Below are 23,777 nucleotides of genomic sequence, written 5' to 3' on the forward strand. Positions count from 1 at the left end.
TATAGTAATTGATTAGTAATAGAGTTATAGCAATTGATTAGTAATATTGTTATAGTAATTGATTAGTAATAGAGTTATAGATTAGTAACAGTTATAGTAATTGATTAGTAATAGAGTTATAGTAATTGATTAGTAAGAGTTATAGATTGGTAATAGAGTTATAGATTAGTAATAGTTATAGATTAGTAACAGTTATAGTAATTGATTAGTAATAGAGTTATAGATTAGTAATAGAGTTATAGTAATTGATTAGTAATAGAGTTATAGATTAGTAATAGAGTTATAGATTAGTAATAGAGTTATAGATTAGTAACAGTTATAGTAATTGATTAGTAATAGAGTTATAGTAATTGATTAGTAAGAGTTATAGATTAGTAATAGAGTTATAGATTAGTAATAGTTATAGATTAGTAACAGTTATAGTAATTGATTAGTAATAGAGTTATAGATTAGTAATAGAATTATAGTAATTGATTAGTAATAGAGTTATAGATTAGTAATAGAGTTATAGATTAGTAATAGAGTTATAGATTAGTAATAGAGTTATAGATTAGTAATAGAGTTATAGATTAGTAATAGAGATATTGATTAGTAATAGAGTTATAGATTAGTAATAGAGTTATTGATTAGTAATAGAGTTGTAGATTAGTAATAGAGTTATTGATTAGTAATAGAGTTATAGATTAGTAATAGAGTTATTGATTAGTAATAGAGTAATTGATTAGTAATATTGTTATAGTAATAGAGTTGTAGTAATTGATTAGTAATATTGTTATAGTAATTGATTAGTAATAGAGTTATAGCAATTCATTATTAATATTGTTATAGTAATTGATTAGTAATAGAGTTATAGATTAGTAACAGTTATAGTAATTGATTAGTAATAGAGTTATAGTAATAGTTATAGTAATTGATTAGTAATAGAGTTATAGCAATTGATTAGTAATATTGTTATAGTAATTGATTAGTAATAGAGTTATAGATTAGTAACAGTTATAGTAATTGATTAGTAATAGAGTTATAGTAATTGATTAGTAAGAGTTATAGATTAGTAATAGAGTTATAGATTAGTAATAGAGTTATTGATTAGTAATAGAGTTATAGATTAGTAATAGAGTTATAGATTAGTAATAGAGTTATTGATTAGTAATAGAGTTATAGATTAGTAATAGAGTTATAGATTAGTAATAGAGTTATAGATTAGTAATAGAGATATTGATTAGTAATAGAGTTATAGATTAGTAATAGAGTTATTGATTAGTAATAGAGTTGTAGATTAGTAGTAATATTGTTATAGTAATTGATTAGTAATAGAGTTATAGATTAGTAACAGTTATAGTAATTATTTAGTAATAGAGTTATGGTAATTGATTAGTAAGAGTTATAGAATAGTAATATAGTTATTGATTAGTAATAGAGTTATAGATTAGTAATAGTTATAGATTAGTAACAGTTATAGTAATTGATTAGTAACAGAGTTATTGATTAGTAATAGAGTTATTGATTAGTAATAGAGTTATAGATTAGTAATAGAGTTATAGATTAGTTATAGAGTTATAGATTAGTAATAGAGTTATTGATTAGTAAGAGTTATAGATTAGTAATAGAGTTATTGATTAGTAATAGAGTTATAGATTAGTAATATAGTTATTGATTAGTAAGAGTTATAGATTAGTAATAGAGTTATTGATTAGTAATAGAGTTATAGATTAGTAATAGAGTTATAGATTAGTAATAGAGATATTGATTAGTAATAGAGTTATAGATTAGTAATAGAGTTATTGATTAGTAATAGAGTTGTAGATTAGTAATAGAGTTATTGATTAGTAATAGAGTTATAGATTAGTAATAGAGTTATTGATTAGTAATAGAGTTATTGATTAGTAATAGAGTTATTGATTAGTAATAGAGTTATAGATTAGTAATAGAGTTATTGATTAGTAATAGAGTTGTAGATTAGTAATAGAGTTATAGATTAGTAATAGAGTTGTAGATTAGTAATAGAGTTATAGATTAGTAATAGAGTTATAGATTAGTAATAGAGTTATAGATTAGTAATAGAGATATTGATTAGTAATAGAGTTATAGATTAGTAATAGTTATAGATTAGTAATAGAGTTATAGATTAGTAATAGAGTTATAGATTAGTAATAGTTATAGATTAGTAATAGTTATAGATTAGTAATATAGTTATAGATTATTAATAGAGTCATAGATTAGTAATAGAGTTATAGATTAGTAATAGAGTTATTGATTAGTAATAGAGTTATTGATTAGTAATAGAGTTGTAGATTAGTAATAGAGTTATTGATTAGTAATAGTTATAGATTAGTAATAGAGTTGTAGATTAGTAATAGTTATAGATTAGTAATAGTTATAGATTAGTAATATAGTTATAGATTATTAATAGAGTCATAGATTAGTAATAGAGTTATAGATTAGTAATATTGTTATAGTAATTGATTAGTAATAGTTATAGATTAGTAACAGTTATAGTAATTGATTAGTAATAGAGTTATAGTAATAGTTATAGTAATTGATTAGTAATATTGTTATAGTAATTGATTAGTAATAGAGTTATAGCAATTGATTAGTAATAGAGTTATAGATTAGTAATAGAGTTATAGATTAGTAATAGAGTTATTGATTAGTAATAGAGTTGTAGATTAGTAATAGAGTTATAGATTAGTAATAGAGTTGTAGATTAGTAATAGAGTTATAGATTAGTAATAGAGATATTGATTAGTAATAGAGTTATAGATTAGTAATAGTTATAGATTAGTAATAGTTATAGATTAGTAATAGAGTTATAGATTAGTAATAGAGTTATAGATTAGTAATAGTTATAGATTAGTAATAGTTATAGATTAGTAATATAGTTATAGATTATTAATAGAGTCATAGATTAGTAATAGAGTTATAGATTAGTAATAGAGTTATTGATTAGTAATAGAGTTATTGATTAGTAATAGAGTTGTAGATTAGTAATAGAGTTATTGATTAGTAATAGTTATAGATTAGTAATAGAGTTGTAGATTAGTAATAGTTATAGATTAGTAACAGTTATAGTAATTGATTAGTAATAGAGTTATAGTAATTGATTAGTAATATTGTTATAGTAATTGATTAGTAAAAGAGTTATAGCAATTGATTAGTAATATTGTTATAGTAATTGATTAGTAATAGAGTTATAGATTAGTAACAGTTATAGTAATTGATTAGTAATAGAGTTATAGTAATTGATTAGTAAGAGTTATAGATTAGTAATAGAGTTATAGATTAGTAATAGTTATAGATTAGTAACAGTTATAGTAATTGATTAGTAATAGAGTTATAGATTAGTAATAGAGTTATAGTAATTGATTAGTAATAGAGTTATAGATTAGTAATAGAGTTATAGATTAGTAATAGAGTTATAGATTAGTAACAGTTATAGTAATTGATTAGTAATAGAGTTATAGTAATTGATTAGTAAGAGTTATAGATTAGTAATAGAGTTATAGATTAGTAATAGTTATAGATTAGTAACAGTTATAGTAATTGATTAGTAATAGAGTTATAGATTAGTAATAGAGTTATAGATTAGTAATAGAGTTATAGATTAGTAATAGAGTTATAGATTAGTAATAGAGATATTGATTAGTAATAGAGTTATAGATTAGTAATAGAGTTATTGATTAGTAATAGAGTTGTAGATTAGTAATAGAGTTATTGATTAGTAATAGAGTTATAGATTAGTAATAGAGTTATTGATTAGTAATAGAGTAATTGATTAGTAATATTGTTATAGTAATAGAGTTGTAGTAATTGATTAGTAATATTGTTATAGTAATTGATTAGTAATAGAGTTATAGCAATTCATTATTAATATTGTTATAGTAATTGATTAGTAATAGAGTTATAGATTAGTAACAGTTATAGTAATTGATTAGTAATAGAGTTATAGTAATAGTTATAGTAATTGATTAGTAATAGAGTTATAGCAATTGATTAGTAATATTGTTATAGTAATTGATTAGTAATAGAGTTATAGATTAGTAACAGTTATAGTAATTGATTAGTAATAGAGTTATAGTAATTGATTAGTAAGAGTTATAGATTAGTAATAGTTATAGATTAGTAACAGTTATAGTAATTGATTAGTAATAGAGTTATTGATTAGTAATAGAGTTATAGATTAGTAATAGAGTTATTGATTAGTAAGAGTTATAGATTACTAATAGAGTTATTGATTAGTAATAGAGTTATAGATTAGTAATAGAGTTATAGATTAGTAATAGAGTTATAGATTAGTAATATAGTTATTGATTAGTAATAGAGTTGTAGATTAGTAATAGAGTTATTGATTAGTAATAGAGTTATTGATTAGTAATAGAGTTGTAGATTAGTAATATAATTATTGATTAGTAATATAGTTATTGATTAGTAATAGAGTTGTAGATTAGTAATAGTTATAGATTAGTAACAGTTATAGTAATTGATTAGTAATAGAGTTATAGTAATAGTTATAGTAATTGATTAGTAATATTGTTATAGTAATTGATTAGTAATAGAGTTATAGCAATTGATTAGTAATTTTGTTATAGTAATTGATTAGTAATAGAGTTATAGATTAGTAACAGTTATAGTAATTGATTAGTAATAGAGTTATAGCAATTGATTAGTAATATTGTTATAGTAATTGATTAGTAATAGAGTTATAGATTAGTAACAGTTATAGTAATTGATTAGTAATAGAGTTATAGTAATTGATTAGTAAGAGTTATAGATCAGTAATAGAGTTATTGATTAGTAATAGAGTTATAGATTATTAATAGTTATAGATTAGTAACAGTTATAGTAATTGATTAGTAATAGAGCTATTGATTAGTAATAGAGTTATAGATTAGTAATAGAGTTATTGATTAGTAAGAGTTATAGATTAGTAATAGAGTTATAGATTAGTAATAGAGTTGTAGATTAGTAATAGAGTTATTGATTAGTAATAGAGTTATTGATTAGTAATAGAGTTGTAGATTAGTAATAGTTATAGATTAGTAACAGTTATAGTAATTGATTAGTAATAGAGTTATAGTAATAGTTATAGTAATTGATTAGTAATATTGTTATAGTAATTGATTAGTAATAGAGTTATAGATTAGTAATAGAGTTATAGATTAGTAAGAGTTATAGATTAGTAATAGAGTTATTGATTAGTAATAGAGTTATAGATTAGTAATAGAGTTATAGTAATAGTTATAGTAATTGATTAGTAATATTGTTATAGTAATTGATTAGTAATAGAGTTATAGCAATTGATTAGTAATATTGTTATAGTAATTGATTAGTAATAGAGTTATAGATTAGTAACAGTTATAGTAATTGATTAGTAATAGAGTTATAGTAATTGATTAGTAAGAGTTATAGATTAGTAATAGAGTTATAGATTAGTAATAGAGTTATTGATTAGTAATAGAGTTATAGATTAGTAATAGAGTTATAGATTAGTAATAGAGTTATTGATTAGTAATAGAGTTATAGATTAGTAATAGAGTTATAGATTAGTAATAGAGTTATTGATTAGTAATAGAGTTATAGATTAGTAATAGAGATATTGATTAGTAATAGAGTTATAGATTAGTAATAGAGTTATTGATTAGTAATAGAGTTGTAGATTAGTAGTAATATTGTTATAGTAATTGATTAGTAATAGAGTTATAGTAATAGTTATAGTAATTGATTAGTAATATTGTTATAGTAATTGATTAGTAATAGAGTTATAGATTAGTAACAGTTATAGTAATTATTTAGTAATAGAGTTATGGTAATTGATTAGTAAGAGTTATAGAATAGTAATATAGTTATTGATTAGTAATAGAGTTATAGATTAGTAATAGTTATAGATTAGTAACAGTTATAGTAATTGATTAGTAACAGAGTTATTGATTAGTAATAGAGTTATTGATTAGTAATAGAGTTATAGATTAGTAATAGAGTTATAGATTAGTTATAGAGTTATAGATTAGTAATAGAGTTATTGATTAGTAAGAGTTATAGATTAGTAATAGAGTTATTGATTAGTAATAGAGTTATAGATTAGTAATATAGTTATTGATTAGTAAGAGTTATAGATTAGTAATAGAGTTATTGATTAGTAATAGAGTTATAGATTAGTAATAGAGTTATAGATTAGTAATAGAGTTATAGATTAGTAATAGAGTTATAGATTAGTAATAGAGTTATTGATTAGTAATAGAGTTATAGTAATAGTTATAGTAATTGATTAGTAATATTGTTATAGTAATTGATTAGTAATAGAGTTATAGCAATTGATTAGTAATATTGTTATAGTAATTGATTAGTAATAGAGTTATAGATTAGTAACAGTTATAGTAATTGATTAGTAATAGAGTTATAGTAATTGATTAGTAAGAGTTATAGATTAGTAATAGAGTTATAGATTAGTAATAGAGTTATTGATTAGTAATAGAGTTATAGATTAGTAATAGAGTTATAGATTAGTAATAGAGTTATTGATTAGTAATAGAGTTATAGATTAGTAATAGAGTTATAGATTAGTAATAGAGTTATTGATTAGTAATAGAGTTATAGATTAGTAATAGAGTTATAGATTAGTAATAGAGATATTGATTAGTAATAGAGTTATAGATTAGTAATAGAGTTATTGATTAGTAATAGAGTTGTAGATTAGTAGTAATATTGTTATAGTAATTGATTAGTAATAGAGTTATAGTAATAGTTATAGTAATTGATTAGTAATATTGTTATAGTAATTGATTAGTAATAGAGTTATAGATTAGTAACAGTTATAGTAATTATTTAGTAATAGAGTTATGGTAATTGATTAGTAAGAGTTATAGAATAGTAATATAGTTATTGATTAGTAATAGAGTTATAGATTAGTAATAGTTATAGATTAGTAACAGTTATAGTAATTGATTAGTAACAGAGTTATTGATTAGTAATAGAGTTATTGATTAGTAATAGAGTTATAGATTAGTAATAGAGTTATAGATTAGTTATAGAGTTATAGATTAGTAATAGAGTTATTGATTAGTAAGAGTTATAGATTAGTAATAGAGTTATTGATTAGTAATAGAGTTATAGATTAGTAATATAGTTATTGATTAGTAAGAGTTATAGATTAGTAATAGAGTTATTGATTAGTAATAGAGTTATAGATTAGTAATAGAGTTATAGATTAGTAATAGAGTTATAGATTAGTAATAGAGTTATAGATTAGTAATAGAGTTATTGATTAGTAATAGAGTTATAGATTAGTAATAGAGTTATAGATTAGTAATAGAGTTATAGATTAGTAATAGAGTTATAGATTAGTAATAGAGTTGTAGATTAGTAATAGTTATAGATTAGTAACAGTTATACTAATTGATTAGTAATAGAGTTATAGTAATAGTTATAGTAATTGATTAGTAATATTGTTATAGTAATAGAGTTGTAGTAATTGATTAGTAATATTGTTATAGTAATTGATTAGTAATAGAGTTATAGCAATTGATTAGTGATATTGTTATAGTAATTGATTAGTAATAGAGTTATAGATTAGTAACAGTTATAGTAATTGATTAGTAATAGAGTTATAGTAATTGATTAGTAAGAGTTATAGATTAGTAATAGTTATAGATTAGTAACAGTTATAGTAATTGATTAGTAATAGAGTTATTGATTAGTAATAGAGTTATAGATTAGTAATAGAGTTATTGATTAGTAAGAGTTGTAGATTAGTAATAGAGTTATTGATTAGTAATAGAGTTATAGATTAGTAATAGAGTTATAGATTAGTAATAGAGTTATAGATTAGTAATATAGTTATTGATTAGTAATAGAGTTGTAGATTAGTAATAGAGTTATTGATTAGTAATAGAGTTATTGATTAGTAATAGAGTTGTAGATTAGTAATATAATTATTGATTAGTAATATAGTTATTGATTAGTAATAGAGTTGTAGATTAGTAATAGTTATAGATTAGTAACAGTTATAGTAATTGATTAGTAATAGAGTTATAGTAATAGTTATAGTAATTGATTAGTAATATTGTTATAGTAATTGATTAGTAATAGAGTTATAGCAATTGATTAGTAATATTGTTATAGTAATTGATTAGTAAGAGTTATAGATTAGTAATAGAGTTATTGATTAGTAATAGAGTTATAGATTATTAATAGTTATAGATTAGTAACAGTTATAGTAATTGATTAGTAATAGAGCTATTGATTAGTAATAGAGTTATAGATTAGTAATAGAGTTATTGATTAGTAAGAGTTATAGATTAGTAATAGAGTTATAGATTAGTAATATAGTTATTGATTAGTAATAAAGTTGTAGATTAGTAATAGAGTTATTGATTAGTAATAGAGTTATTGATTAGTAATAGAGTTGTAGATTAGTAACATAATTATTGATTAGTAATATAGTTATTGATTAGTAATAGAGTTGTAGATTAGTAATAGTTATAGATTAGTAACAGTTATAGTAATTGATTAGTAATAGAGTTATAGTAATAGTTATAGTAATTGATTAGTAATATTGTTATAGTAATTGATTAGTAATAGAGTTATAGCAATTGATTAGTAATATTGTTATAGTAATTGATTAGTAATAGAGTTATAGATTAGTAACAGTTATAGTAATTGATTAGTAATAGAGTTATAGCAATTGATTAGTAATATTGTTATAGTAATTGATTAGTAATAGAATTATAGATTAGTAACAGTTATAGTAATTGATTAGTAATAGAGTTATAGTAATTGATTAGTAAGAGTTATAGATTAGTAATAGAGTTATTGATTAGTAATAGAGTTATAGATTATTAATAGTTATAGATTAGTAACAGTTATAGTAATTGATTAGTAATAGAGCTATTGATTAGTAATAGAGTTATAGATTAGTAATAGAGTTATTGATTAGTAAGAGTTATAGATTAGTAATAGAGTTATAGATTAGTAATATAGTTATTGATTAGTAATAAAGTTGTAGATTAGTAATAGAGTTATTGATTAGTAATAGAGTTATTGATTAGTAATAGAGTTGTAGATTAGTAACATAATTATTGATTAGTAATATAGTTATTGATTAGTAATAGAGTTGTAGATTAGTAATAGTTATAGATTAGTAACAGTTATAGTAATTGATTAGTAATAGAGTTATAGTAATAGTTATAGTAATTGATTAGTAATATTGTTATAGTAATTGATTAGTAATAGAGTTATAGCAATTGATTAGTAATATTGTTATAGTAATTGATTAGTAATAGAGTTATAGATTAGTAACAGTTATAGTAATTGATTAGTAATAGAGTTATAGCAATTGATTAGTAATATTGTTATAGTAATTGATTAGTAATAGAATTATAGATTAGTAACAGTTATAGTAATTGATTAGTAATAGAGTTATAGTAATTGATTAGTAAGAGTTATAGATTAGTAATAGAGTTATTGATTAGTAATAGAGTTATAGATTATTAATAGTTATAGATTAGTAACAGTTATAGTAATTGATTAGTAATAGAGCTATTGATTAGTAATAGAGTTATAGATTAGTAATAGAGTTATTGATTAGTAAGAGTTATAGATTAGTAATAGAGTTATTGATTAGTAATAGAGTTATAGATTAGTAATAGAGTTATAGATTAGTAATAGAGTTGTAGATTAGTAATAGAGTTATTGATTAGTAATAGAGTTATTGATTAGTAATAGAGTTGTAGATTAGTAATAGTTATAGATTAGTAACAGTTATAGTAATTGATTAGTAATAGAGTTATAGTAATAGTTATAGTAATTGATTAGTAATATTGTTATAGTAATTGATTAGTAATAGAGTTATTGATTAGTAATAGAGTTATAGATTAGTAATAGAGTTATAGTAATAGTTATAGTAATTGATTAGTAATATTGTTATAGTAATTGATTAGTAATAGAGTTATAGCAATTGATTAGTAATATTGTTATAGTAATTGATTAGTAATAGAGTTATAGATTAGTAACAGTTATAGTAATTGATTAGTAATAGAGTTATAGTAATTGATTAGTAAGAGTTATAGATTAGTAATAGAGTTATTGATTAGTAATAGAGTTATAGATTAGTAATAGTTATAGATTAGTAACAGTTATAGTAATTGATTAGTAATAGAGTTATTGATTAGTAATAGAGTTATAGATTAGTAATAGAGTTATTGATTAGTAAGAGTTATAGATTAGTAATAGAGTTATTGATTAGTACTAGAGTTGTAGATTAGTAATAGTTATAGATTAGTAACAGTTATAGTAATTGATTAGTAATAGAGTTATAGATTAGTAATAGAGTTATTGATTAGTAAGAGTTGTAGATTAGTAATAGAGTTATTGATTAGTAATAGAGTTATAGATTAGTAATAGAGTTATAGATTAGTAATAGAGTTATAGATTAGTAATATAGTTATTGATTAGTAATAGAGTTGTAGATTAGTAATAGAGTTATTGATTAGTAATAGAGTTATTGATTAGTAATAGAGTTGTAGATTAGTAATATAATTATTGATTAGTAATATAGTTATTGATTAGTAATAGAGTTGTAGATTAGTAATAGTTATAGATTAGTAACAGTTATAGTAATTGATTAGTAATAGAGTTATAGTAATAGTTATAGTAATTGATTAGTAATATTGTTATAGTAATTGATTAGTAATAGAGTTATAGCAATTGATTAGTAATATTGTTATAGTAATTGATTAGTAAGAGTTATAGATTAGTAATAGAGTTATTGATTAGTAATAGAGTTATAGATTATTAATAGTTATAGATTAGTAACAGTTATAGTAATTGATTAGTAATAGAGCTATTGATTAGTAATAGAGTTATAGATTAGTAATAGAGTTATTGATTAGTAAGAGTTATAGATTAGTAATAGAGTTATAGATTAGTAATATAGTTATTGATTAGTAATAAAGTTGTAGATTAGTAATAGAGTTATTGATTAGTAATAGAGTTATTGATTAGTAATAGAGTTGTAGATTAGTAACATAATTATTGATTAGTAATATAGTTATTGATTAGTAATAGAGTTGTAGATTAGTAATAGTTATAGATTAGTAACAGTTATAGTAATTGATTAGTAATAGAGTTATAGTAATAGTTATAGTAATTGATTAGTAATATTGTTATAGTAATTGATTAGTAATAGAGTTATAGCAATTGATTAGTAATATTGTTATAGTAATTGATTAGTAATAGAGTTATAGATTAGTAACAGTTATAGTAATTGATTAGTAATAGAGTTATAGCAATTGATTAGTAATATTGTTATAGTAATTGATTAGTAATAGAATTATAGATTAGTAACAGTTATAGTAATTGATTAGTAATAGAGTTATAGTAATTGATTAGTAAGAGTTATAGATTAGTAATAGAGTTATTGATTAGTAATAGAGTTATAGATTATTAATAGTTATAGATTAGTAACAGTTATAGTAATTGATTAGTAATAGAGCTATTGATTAGTAATAGAGTTATAGATTAGTAATAGAGTTATTGATTAGTAAGAGTTATAGATTAGTAATAGAGTTATTGATTAGTAATAGAGTTATAGATTAGTAATAGAGTTATAGATTAGTAATAGAGTTGTAGATTAGTAATAGAGTTATTGATTAGTAATAGAGTTATTGATTAGTAATAGAGTTGTAGATTAGTAATAGTTATAGATTAGTAACAGTTATAGTAATTGATTAGTAATAGAGTTATAGTAATAGTTATAGTAATTGATTAGTAATATTGTTATAGTAATTGATTAGTAATAGAGTTATTGATTAGTAATAGAGTTATAGATTAGTAATAGAGTTATAGTAATAGTTATAGTAATTGATTAGTAATATTGTTATAGTAATTGATTAGTAATAGAGTTATAGCAATTGATTAGTAATATTGTTATAGTAATTGATTAGTAATAGAGTTATAGATTAGTAACAGTTATAGTAATTGATTAGTAATAGAGTTATAGTAATTGATTAGTAAGAGTTATAGATTAGTAATAGAGTTATTGATTAGTAATAGAGTTATAGATTAGTAATAGTTATAGATTAGTAACAGTTATAGTAATTGATTAGTAATAGAGTTATTGATTAGTAATAGAGTTATAGATTAGTAATAGAGTTATTGATTAGTAAGAGTTATAGATTAGTAATAGAGTTATTGATTAGTACTAGAGTTGTAGATTAGTAATAGTTATAGATTAGTAACAGTTATAGTAATTGATTAGTAATAGAGTTATAGTAATAGTTATAGTAATTGATTAGTAATATTGTTATAGTAATTGATTAGTAATAGAGTTATAGATTAGTAATAGAGTTATAGATTAGTAAGAGTTATAGATTAGTAATAGAGTTATTGATTAGTAATAGAGTTATAGATTAGTAATAGAGTTATAGTAATAGTTATAGTAATTGATTAGTAATATTGTTATAGTAATTGATTAGTAATAGAATTATAGCAATTGATTAGTAATATAGTTATAGTAATTGATTAGTAATAGAGTTATAGATTAGTAACAGTTATAGTAATTGATTAGTAATAGAGTTATAGTAATTGATTAGTAAGAGTTATAGATTAGTAATAGAGTTATTGATTAGTAATAGAGTTATAGATTAGTAATAGTTATAGATTAGTAACAGTTATAGTAATTGATTAGTAATAGAGTTATTGATTAGTAATAGAGTTATAGATTAGTAATAGAGTTATTGATTAGTAAGAGTTATAGATTAGTAATAGAGTTATTGATTAGTAATAGAGTTATAGATTAGTAATATAGTTATAGATTAGTAATATAGTTATTGATTAGTAATAGAGTTGTAGATTAGTAATAGAGTTATTGATTAGTAATAGAGTTATTGATTAGTAATAGAGTTATTGATTAGTAATAGAGTTGTAGATTAGTAATGTAATAGAGTTATTGATTAGTAATAGAGTTGTAGATTAGTAATAGTTATAGATTAGTAACAGTTATAGTAATTGATTAGTAATAGAGTTATAGTAATAGTTATAGTAATTGATTAGTAATATTGTTATAGTAATTGATTAGTAACAGAGTTATAGCAATTGATTAGTAATATTGTTATAGTAATTGATTAGTAATAGAGTTATAGATTAGTAACAGTTATAGTAATTGATTAGTAATAGAGTTATAGCAATTGATTAGTAATATTGTTATAGTAATTGATTAGTAATAGAGTTATAGATTAGTAACAGTTATTATAATTGATTAGTAATAGAGTTATAGTAAGTGATTAGTAAGTGTTATAGATTAGTAATAGAGTTATTGATTAGTAATAGAGTTATAGATTAGTAATAGAGTTATAGATTAGTAATAGTTATAGATTAGTAACAGTTATAGTAATTGATTAGTAATAGAGTTATTGATTAGTAATAGAGTTATAGATTAGTAATAGAGTTATAGATTAGTAAGAGTTATAGATTAGTAAGAGTTATAGATTAGTAATAGAGTTATAGATTAGTAATAGAGTTATAGATTAGTAATAGAGTTGTAGATTAGTAATAGAGTTATTGATTAGTAATAGAGTTATTGATTAGTAATAGAGTTATTGATTAGTAATAGAGTTGTAGATTAGTAATAGTTATAGATTAGTAACAGTTATAGTAATTGATTATTAATAGAGTTATAGTAATAGTTATAGTAATTGATTAGTAATATTGTTATAGTAATTGATTAGTAATAGAGTTATAGTAATAGTTATAGTAATTGATTAGTAATATTGTTATAGTAATAGAGTTATAGATTAGTAACAGTTATAGTAATTGATTAGTAAACGAGTTATAGTAATTGATTAGTAAGAGTTATAGATTAGTAATAGAGTTATTGATTAGTAATAGAGTTATTGATTAGTAATAGAGTTATAGATTAGTAATAGTTATAGATTAGTAACAGTTATAGTAATTGATTAGTAATAGAGTTATTGATTAGTAATAGAGTTATAGATTAGTAATAGAGTTATTGATTAGTAATAGAGTTATTGATTAGTAAGAGTTATAGATTAGTAATAGAGTTATAGATTAGTAATAGAGTTATAGATTAGTAATAGAGTTATAGATTAGTAATAGAGTTATAGATTAGTAATAGAGATATTGATTAGTAATAGAGTTATAGATTAGTAATAGAGTTGTAGATTAGTAATAGTTATAGATTAGTAACAGTTATAGTAATTGATTAGTAATAGAGTTATAGATTATTATTCATTCAGTGAGGAGAGAGAGAGAGACGTCATTCATTCAGTGAAGAGAGAGAGAGAGAGAGACGTCATTCATTCAGTGAGGAGAGAGAGAGAGACGTCATTCATTCAGTGAGGAGAGAGAGAGAGAGAGAGAGACGTCATTCATTCAGTGAAGAGAGAGAGAGAGACGTCATTCATTCAGTGAGGAGAGAGAGAGAGACGTCATTCATTCAGTGAGGAGAGAGAGAGAGAGAGAGAGACGTCATTCATTCAGTGAAGAGAGAGAGAGAGACGTTATTCATTCAGTGAGGAGAGAGAGAGAGACGTCATTCATTCAGTGAAGAGAGAGAGAGAGAGAGACGTCATTCATTCAGTGAAGAGAGAGAGAGAGAGGAAGGAGAGAGAGAGAGACGTCATTCATTCAGTGAGGAGAGAGAGAGAGACGTTATTCATTCAGTGAGGAGAGAGAGAGAGAGAGAGAGACGTCATTCATTCATTGAAGAGAGAGAGAGAGACGTCATTCATTCAGTGAGGAGAGAGAGAGAGACGTCATTCATTCAGTGAGGAGAGAGAGAGAGAGAGAGAGACGTCATTCATTCAGTGAGGAGAGAGAGACGTCATTCATTCAGTGAGGAGAGAGAGAGAGACGTTATTCATTCAGTGAAGAGAGAGAGAGAGAGAGACGTCATTCATTCAGTGAAGAGAGAGAGAGAGAGAGACGTCATTCATTCAGTGAGGAGAGAGAGAGAGACGTCATTCATTCAGTGAGGAGAGAGAGAGAGACGTTATTCAGTGAGGAGAGAGAGAGAGAGAGACGTCATTCATTCAGTGATGAGAGAGAGAGAGACGTTATTCAGTGAGGAGAGAGAGAGAGACGTCATTCATTCAGTGAGGAGAGAGAGAGAGACGTTATTCATTCAGTGAGGAGAGAGAGAGAGACGTTATTCATTCAGTGAGGAGAGAGAGAGAGACGTCATTCAGTGAGGAGAGAGAGAGAGAGACGTCATTCATTCAGTGAGGAGAGAGAGAGAGACGTCATTCATTCAGTGAAGAGAGAGAGAGAGACGTCATTCATTCAGTGAGGAGAGAGAGAGACGTTATTCATTCAGTGAGGAGAGAGAGAGAGACGTCATTCATTCAGTGAAGAGAGAGAGAGAAAGAGAGACGTCATTCATTCAGTGAGGAGAGAGAGAGAAAGAGAGACGTCATTCATTCAGTGAGGAGAGAGAGAGAGACTTCATTCATTCAGTGAGGAGAGAGAGAGAGACGTTATTCATTCAGTGAGGAGAGAGAGAGAGAGACGTCATTCATTCAGTGAAGAGAGAGACAGAGAGAGACGTCATTCATTCAGTGAAGAGAGAGAGAGAGAGAGACGTCATTCATTCAGTGAGGAGAGAGAGAGACGTTATTCATTCAGTGAGGAGAGAGAGAGAGAGACGTCATTCATTCAGTGAAGAGAGAGAGAGAGAGAGAGAGAGAGACGTCATTCATTCAGTGAGGAGAGAGAGAGAGACTTCATTCAGTGAAGAGAGAGAGAGAGACGTTATTCATTCAGTGAGGAGAGAGAGAGAGACGTCATTCATTCAGTGAAGAGAGAGAGAGAGACATCATTCATTCAGTGAAGAGAGAGAGAGAGACGTTATTCATTCAGTGAGGAGAGAGAGAGAGAGACGTCATTTATTCAGTGAAGAGAGAGAGAGAGAGAGAGACGTCATTCATTCAGTGAGGAGAGAGAGAGAGACTTCATTCAGTGAAGAGAGAGAGAGAGACGTTATTCATTCAGTGAGGAGAGAGAGAGAGACGTCATTCATTCAGTGAAGAGAGAGAGAGAGACATCATTCATTCAGTGAAGAGAGAGAGAGAGAGACGTCATTCAGTGAAGAGAGAGAGACGTCATTCATTCAGTGAGGAGAGAGAGAGAGAGAGACGTCATTCATTCAGTGAGGAGAGAGAGAGAGAGACGTCATTCATTCAGTGAAGAGAGAGAGAGAGACGTCATTCATTCAGTGAGGAGAGAGAGAGAGACGTTATTCATTCAGTGAGGAGAGAGAGAGAGAGACGTCATTCATTCAGTGAAGAGAGAGAGAGAGAGAGAGAGACGTCATTCATTCAGTGAGGAGAGAGAGAGAGACTTCATTCAGTGAAGAGAGAGAGAGAGACGTCATTCATTCAGTGAAGAGAGAGAGAGAGACATCATTCATTCAGTGAAGAGAGAGAGAGAGACGTTATTCATTCAGTGAAGAGAGAGACAGAGAGAGACGTCATTCATTCAGTGAAGAGAGAGAGAGAGAGAGACGTCATTCATTCAGTGAAGAGAGAGAGAGAGAGAGACGTCATTCATTCAGTGAAGAGAGAGAGAGAGAGAGACGTCATTGATTCAGTGAGGAGAGAGAGAGAGACGTTATTCATTCAGTGAGGAGAGAGAGAGAGACGTTATTCATTCAGTGAGGAGAGAGAGAGAGACGTTTTTCATTCAGTGAGGAGAGAGAGAGAGAGACGTCATTCATTCAGTGAAGAGAGAGAGAGAGAGAGAGAGACGTCATTCATTCAGTGAGGAGAGAGAGAGAGACTTCATTCATTCAGTGAGGAGAGAGAGAGAGACGTTATTCATTCAGTGAGGAGAGAGAGAGAGAGACGTCATTCATTCAGTGAAGAGAGAGAGAGAGAGAGACGTCATTCATTCAGTGAAGAGAGAGAGAGAGACATCATTCATTCAGTGAAGAGAGAGACAGAGAGAGACGTCATTCATTCAGTGAAGAGAGAGAGAGAGACGTTATTCATTCAGTGAGGAGAGAGAGAGAGAGAGAGACGTCATTCATTCAGTGAGGAGAGAGAGAGAGAGAGAGACGTCATTCATTCAGTGAGGAGAGAGAGAGAGACGTTATTCATTCAGTGAGGAGAGAGAGAGAGAGACGTCATTCATTCAGTGAAGAGAGAGAGAGAGAGAGAGACGTCATTCATTCAGTGAGGAGAGAGAGAGAAACTTCATTCAGTGAAGAGAGAGAGAGAGACGTCATTCATTCAGTGAAGAGAGAGAGAGAGACGTTATTCATTCAGTGAGGAGAGAGAGAGAGAGAGACGTCATTCATTCAGTGAAGAGAGAGAGAGAGACGTTATTCATTCAGTGAGGAGAGAGAGAGAGAGACGTCATTCATTCAGTGAAGAGAGAGAGAGAGACGTTATTCAGTGAAGAGAGAGAGAGAGACGTTATTCAGTGAGGAGAGAGAGAGAGAGACGTCATTCATTCAGTGAGGAGAGAGAGAGAGACGTCATTCATTCAGTGAGGAGAGAGAGAGAGACGTCATTCATTCAGTGAAGAGAGAGAGAGAGACGTTATTCAGTGAGGAGAGAGAGAGAGACGTTATTCATTCAGTGAGGAGAGAGAGAGAGACGTTATTCATTCAGTGAGGAGAGAGAGAGAGACGTCATTCATTCAGTGAAGAGAGAGAGAGAGAGAGACGTCATTCATTCAGTGAGGAGAGAGAGAGAGACGTTATTCAGTGAGGAGAGAGAGAGAGACGTTATTCATTCAGTGAGGAGAGAGAGAGAGACGTTATTCATTCAGTGAGGAGAGAGAGAGAGACGTCATTCAGTGAGGAGAGAGAGAGAGAGACGTCATTCATTCAGTGAGGAGAGAGAGAGAGACGTCATTCATTCAGTGAAGAGAGAGAGAGAGAGGAAGGAGAGAGAGAGAGACGTCATTCATTCAGTGAGGAGAGAGAGAGAGACGTTATTCATTCAGTGAGGAGAGAGAGAGAGACGTCATTCATTCATTGAAGAGAGAGAGAGAGACGTCATTCATTCAGTGAGGAGAGAGAGAGAGACGTCATTCATTCAGTGAGGAGAGAGAGAGAGAGAGAGAGACGTCATTCATTCAGTGAGGAGAGAGAGACGTCATTCATTCAGTGAGGAGAGAGAGAGAGACGTTATTCATTCAGTGAAGAGAGAGAGAGAGAGAGACGTCATTCATTCAGTGAAGAGAGAGAGAGAGAGAGACGTCATTCATTCAGTGAGGAGAGAGAGAGAGACGTCATTCATTCAGTGAGGAGAGAGAGAGAGACGTTATTCAGTGAGGAGAGAGAGAGAGAGAGACGTCATTCATTCAGTGATGAGAGAGAGAGAGACGTTATTCAGTGAGGAGAGAGAGAGAGACGTCATTCATTCAGTGAGGAGAGAGAGAGAGACGTTATTCATTCAGTGAGGAGAGAGAGAGAGACGTTATTCATTCAGTGAGGAGAGAGAGAGAGACGTCATTCAGTGAGGAGAGAGAGAGAGAGACGTCATTCATTCAGTGAGGAGAGAGAGAGAGACGTCATTCATTCAGTGAAGAGAGAGAGAGGAAGGAGAGAGAGAGAGACGTTATTCATTCAGTGAGGAGAGAGAGAGAGACGTCATTCATTCAGTGAAGAGAGAGAGAGAGACGTCATTCATTCAGTGAGGAGAGAGAGAGACGTTATTCATTCAGTGAGGAGAGAGAGAGAGACGTTATCCATTCAGTGAGGAGAGAGAGAGAGACGTCATTCATTCAGTGAGGAGAGAGAGAGAGACGTTATTCATTCAGTGAGGAGAGAGAGAGAGAGACGTCATTCATTCAGTGAAGAGAGAGAGAGAAAGAGAGACGTCATTCATTCAGTGAGGAGAGAGAGAGAGAGAGACGTCATTCATTCAGTGAAGAGAGAGACAGAGAGAGACGTCATTCATTCAGTGAAGAGAGAGAGAGAGAGAGACGTCATTCATTCAGTGAGGAGAGAGAGAGACGTTATTCATTCAGTGAGGAGAGAGAGAGAGAGACGTCATTCATTCAGTGAAGAGAGAGAGAGAGAGAGAGAGAGAGACGTCATTCATTCAGTGAGGAGAGAGAGAGAGACTTCATTCAGTGAAGAGAGAGAGAGAGACGTCATTCATTCAGTGAAGAGAGAGAGAGAGACATCATTCATTCAGTGAAGAGAGAGAGAGAGACGTTATTCATTCAGTGAAGAGAGAGACAGAGAGAGACGTCATTCATTCAGTGAAGAGAGAGAGAGAGAGAGACGTCATTCATTCAGTGAAGAGAGAGAGAGAGAGAGACGTCATTCATTCAGTGAGGAGAGAGAGAGAGACGTTATTCATTCAGTGAGGAGAGAGAGAGAGACGTTTTTCATTCAGTGAGGAGAGAGAGAGAGAGACGTCATTCATTCAGTGAAGAGAGAGAGAGAGAGACGTCATTCATTCAGTGAAGAGAGAGAGAGAGAGAGAGACGTCATTCATTCAGTGAGGAGAGACAGAGAGACTTCATTCATTCAGTGAGGAGAGAGAGAGAGACGTTATTCATTCAGTGAGGAGAGAGAGAGAGAGACGTCATTCATTCAGTGAAGAGAGAGAGAGAGAGAGACGTCATTCATTCAGTGAAGAGAGAGAGAGAGACATCATTCATTCAGTGAAGAGAGAGACAGAGAGAGACGTCATTCATTCAGTGAAGAGAGAGAGAGAGACGTTATTCATTCAGTGAGGAGAGAGAGAGAGAGAGACGTCATTCATTCAGTGAAGAGAGAGAGAGAGACGTTATTCATTCAGTGAGGAGAGAGAGAGAGAGACGTCATTCATTCAGTGAAGAGAGAGAGAGAGACGTTATTCAGTGAAGAGAGAGAGAGAGACGTTATTCATTCAGTGAGGAGAGAGAGAGAGAGATGTCATTCATTCAGTGAAGAGAGAGAGAGAGAGAGACGTCATTCATTCAGTGAAGAGAGAGAGAGAGACGTCATTCATTCAGTGAGGAGAGAGAGAGAGACGTCATTCATTCAGTGAAGAGAGAGAGAGAGACGTCATTCATTCAGTGAGGAGAGAGAGAGAGACGTCATTCATTCAGTGAGGAGAGAGAGAGAGACGTCATTCATTCAGTGAGGAGACAGAGAGAGACGTCATTCATTCAGTGAGGAGAGAGAGAGAGACGTTATTCATTCAGTGAGGAGAGAGAGAGAGAGACGTCATTCATTCAGTGAAGAGAGAGAGAGAGACGTTATTCATTCAGTGAGGAGAGAGAGAGAGAGACACGTCATTCATTCAGTGAAGAGAGAGACAGAGAGAGACGTCATTCATTCAGTGAAGAGAGAGAGAGAGAGAGACGTCATTCATTCAGTGAAGAGAGAGAGAGAGACGTTATTCATTCAGTGAGGAGAGAGAGAGAGAGAGACGTCATTCATTCAGTGAAGAGAGAGAGAGAGAGAGACGTCATTCATTCAGTGAAGAGAGAGAGAGAGAGAGATGTCATTCATTCAGTGAGGAGAGAGAGAGAGACTTCATTCAGTGAGGAGAGAGAGAGAGAGACGTCATTCATTCAGTGAAGAGAGAGAGAGAGAGAGACGTCATTCATTCAGTGAAGAGAGAGACAGAGAGAGACGTCATTCATTCAGTGAAGAGAGAGAGAGAGAGAGACGTCATTCATTCAGTGAGGAGAGAGAGAGAGAGAGACTCGTTAGCGCCTGTCTGTATACCAACATCCTACAGCACATTGTCTTGGTTGGTTAAGTCAGGAATTGTTTTGAAAATAACTGCGCTAAATACTTGTCTGTTTGTGATGTCAAAATTGTGACAAATGAGCAGTGTAAAATACAAACGTTTAGGAAGTCTTGGAATTAGAAGGACATCGTTTTTTTTAAATCTCTCTCTCTCTCTCTCTCTCTCTCTCTCTCTCTCTCTCTCTCTCTCTCTCTCTCTCTCTCTCTCTCTCTCTCTCTCTCTCTCTCTCTCTCTCTCTCGCTCTCTCTCAGGATGGGAGTTTTAGGGTTCTGGCTGTGGCAGGATCTACGCCAGATCACCTTCTATTTCATGGACATCCTGGTCTCCAGCCTCCGTAGAAACCTACAGGACAGGTACCAGACAGACAGACAGACAGACAGACACACACACACACACACACACACACACACACACACACACACACACACACACACACACACACACACACACACACACACACTAGGGATTCATATTTGAGTCTGCGTCAGAGCCCAATTTACAGTTTGCACATACTGTATGTATATATCTGGTGTGTGTGTGTGTGTGTGTGTGTGTGTGTGTGTGTGTGTGTGTGTGTGTGTGTGTGTGTGTGTGTGTGTGTGTGCATGGTGTGTGTGGTGTATGTTTTCAGGGTACTACCTCCTCTCTTCCTGCCCGTGATGACAGAGGTGCGGGCGGAGTATGAGGGTCTGGGAAAGACCCCCCAGGGACAGCTGTGTTCCACCCTCCGCCTCCACCTCTCCTCCCTCACCTCTTTCTCATCCCCCTCTTCATCCTCTCCTCCCTCACCAGACTCCAACCAGTACACGATCTTACTCCGCTTGGATCTGGAGCGAGGGGATGTAGAGAGGGAGGGAGAGGAGGAGGTGGAGACGACCCCCACCATACCTCTCTATCCTGGGCTGAAAGAGGGGAGGATGAAGAGAGACCTTGGTTGAACCCTGAAGCACCCCATCCTAATAAAACAAACCTTGGTTGAACCCTGAGGCACCCCATCCTAATAAAACAGACCTTGGTTGAACCCTGAGGCACCCCATCCTAATAAAACAAACCTTGGTTGAACCCTGAGTCACCCCATCCTAATAAAACAGACCTTGGTTGAACCCTGAAGCACCCCATCCTAATAAAACAGACCTTGGTTGAACCCCGAGGCACCCCTTCCTAATAAAACAGACCTTGGTTGAACCCTGAAGCACCCCATCCTAATAAAACAGACCTTGGTTGAACCCTGAGGCACCCCATCCTAATAAAACAGACCTTGGTTGAACCCTGAAGCACCCCATCCTAATAAAACAGACCTTGGTTGAACCCCGAGGCACCCCTTCCTAATAAAACAGACCTTGGTTGAACCCCGAGTCACCCCATCCTAATATAACAGATCTTGGTTGAACCCTGAGTCATCCCATGCTAATATAACAGATCTTGGTTGAACCCACCCTGAAGGCACAACCTTCAGAAATCAGAATTAAAAAAAAAACAATCTGTTTGAGTGGACTAAAATAGTTGTCTACTGACCAAAATATTCAAGGCCAAGCATTAAACTTCCTAGTCTCGAAACAGTTTGCGTATATATTAAGATGTCATATCGTTTCGGTGCTCAGAATAGTTTTTGTTGTTGAGGCTTGTCGAAATTCGGTAGCCGAAGTGTACGCGCCCCTTCGTTGGTTATTGGCCAACAGCAGGGATTCTTCAGTGAAGTGTGTCTTGTCGTTCAACGACAGACGATTCATTTTCATGCACATTTTTCACTTGAGAAATACTGCACCGACATCTTAGTTAGATGTAGAATTGTGTGACTAAGATCTTCTCGGCAAAAAAAAACCGTCAAAATGAATTACCGATTTCTCGTTCTGCTAGGAACAAACCAAACCTACTGTATGTATGCAGACTCCTTGAGTCAATGTCAGCCTAGTCGACTCCCAGGGGTCAAGGAGTCGAGGGAATCGACTCTTTATTGTAGTCGACTCCCAGTGGTCAAGGAGTCGAGGGAATCAACACTTTTGGAGTCAACTCCCAGTGGTCAAGGAGTCGAGGGAATCAACTCTTTTAGAGTCGACTCCCAGTGGTCAAGGAGTCGAGGGAATCAACTCTTTTTGAGTCGACTCTCCACCACTATTATCAACTGCCCCAGTGAATTGCCAACTTTTCAGTCACAATTAGCTTTTTTTCATGTAATTATTTGCATGATATTGATCAAGTGAAGGTAGGCCGGAAAAATAATATAGAAGCTAGCTATTGTTTAGGTAGTGTTGCCTGACGTCAGCATCCAGCTAACTAATTAGCTAACTTAGCTAGTAAGTTAGCTTGTATTTGGGGAGGATGCAGACAATTTGTTTAGCATTGCTACCTAGCTCTGTATAATATGAATGGCACTGTATAATAACGTTACTGTTGTATTCGTATGAGAGGGGTAAACGTTCATTTTTGCGACGCTGAAATTACTTGATGAAGCAAATGTTGTTAGCTAACGTTCGCTAGCTAGCTAACAGCTGAGTGTATAAATGAGAAAATAAACCATTGAAACGTCTGCACATGCTTGTGAATTATTGCCTTATTCAAGAGTGTAATATGGTTTTGTTGTACTAACACAACAGTGAATACTTAGTTGTGTCCTTTTACAGCATATGTTGTGATAATTGTGGTGTTTGCTCTATAACCCCATTCGTTAATATGCCACCGTGATATACAATAAGGCCCGTGACAACAGAGACAACAGTCACACAGTGGCGGAATAAATTCAACCACACGTGTGTTTTATTAAAGTGGCCAGTGATTTCGCAAAAAGTAACTGAACTAAATGACTATCGCTCAGTAGCACTCACTTCTGTCATCATTAAGTGCTTTTTGAGAGACAAGTCAAGGATTATATCACCTCTACCTTACCTGAAACCCTGGACCCACTTCAATTTGCTTAAAACACCCCCAATAGATCCACAGACGATGCAATCACAACCGCACTACACACTGCCCTATCCCATCTGGACAAGAGGAATACCTCTTGTCCAGATGGACAAGAAAGCTGTTCATTGACTATAGTTCAGCCTTCAACACCATAGTATTCTCTAA

General features: G+C 30.3%; 1 protein-coding gene across 2 annotated transcripts in view; it reads left to right on the forward strand.

The window, feature by feature from the left end:
* The window catches only part of pnpla1 (patatin-like phospholipase domain containing 1), a 75,450-nt gene extending 52,212 nt beyond the window's left edge, over positions 1-23,238 (forward strand). The window contains exons 8-9 of one of the 2 annotated variants that reach the window (XM_045695260.2): positions 20,963-21,064; positions 21,343-23,238. In XM_045695260.2, coding sequence (XP_045551216.1) covers positions 20,963-21,064; positions 21,343-21,649 — 409 coding nt within the window. In that variant the 3' untranslated portion in view covers positions 21,650-23,238. The remainder of the gene's footprint in view (positions 1-20,962; positions 21,065-21,342) is intronic. The other variant, XM_045695261.2, reaches the window with a different exon arrangement.
* The last annotated feature ends 539 nt before the right edge of the window (positions 23,239-23,777 follow it).

Source organism: Salmo salar, chromosome 15 (assembly GCF_965601325.2).
Source record: "Salmo salar chromosome 15, fSalSal1, whole genome shotgun sequence".
Classification (NCBI taxonomy): domain Eukaryota; kingdom Metazoa; phylum Chordata; class Actinopteri; order Salmoniformes; family Salmonidae; genus Salmo; species Salmo salar.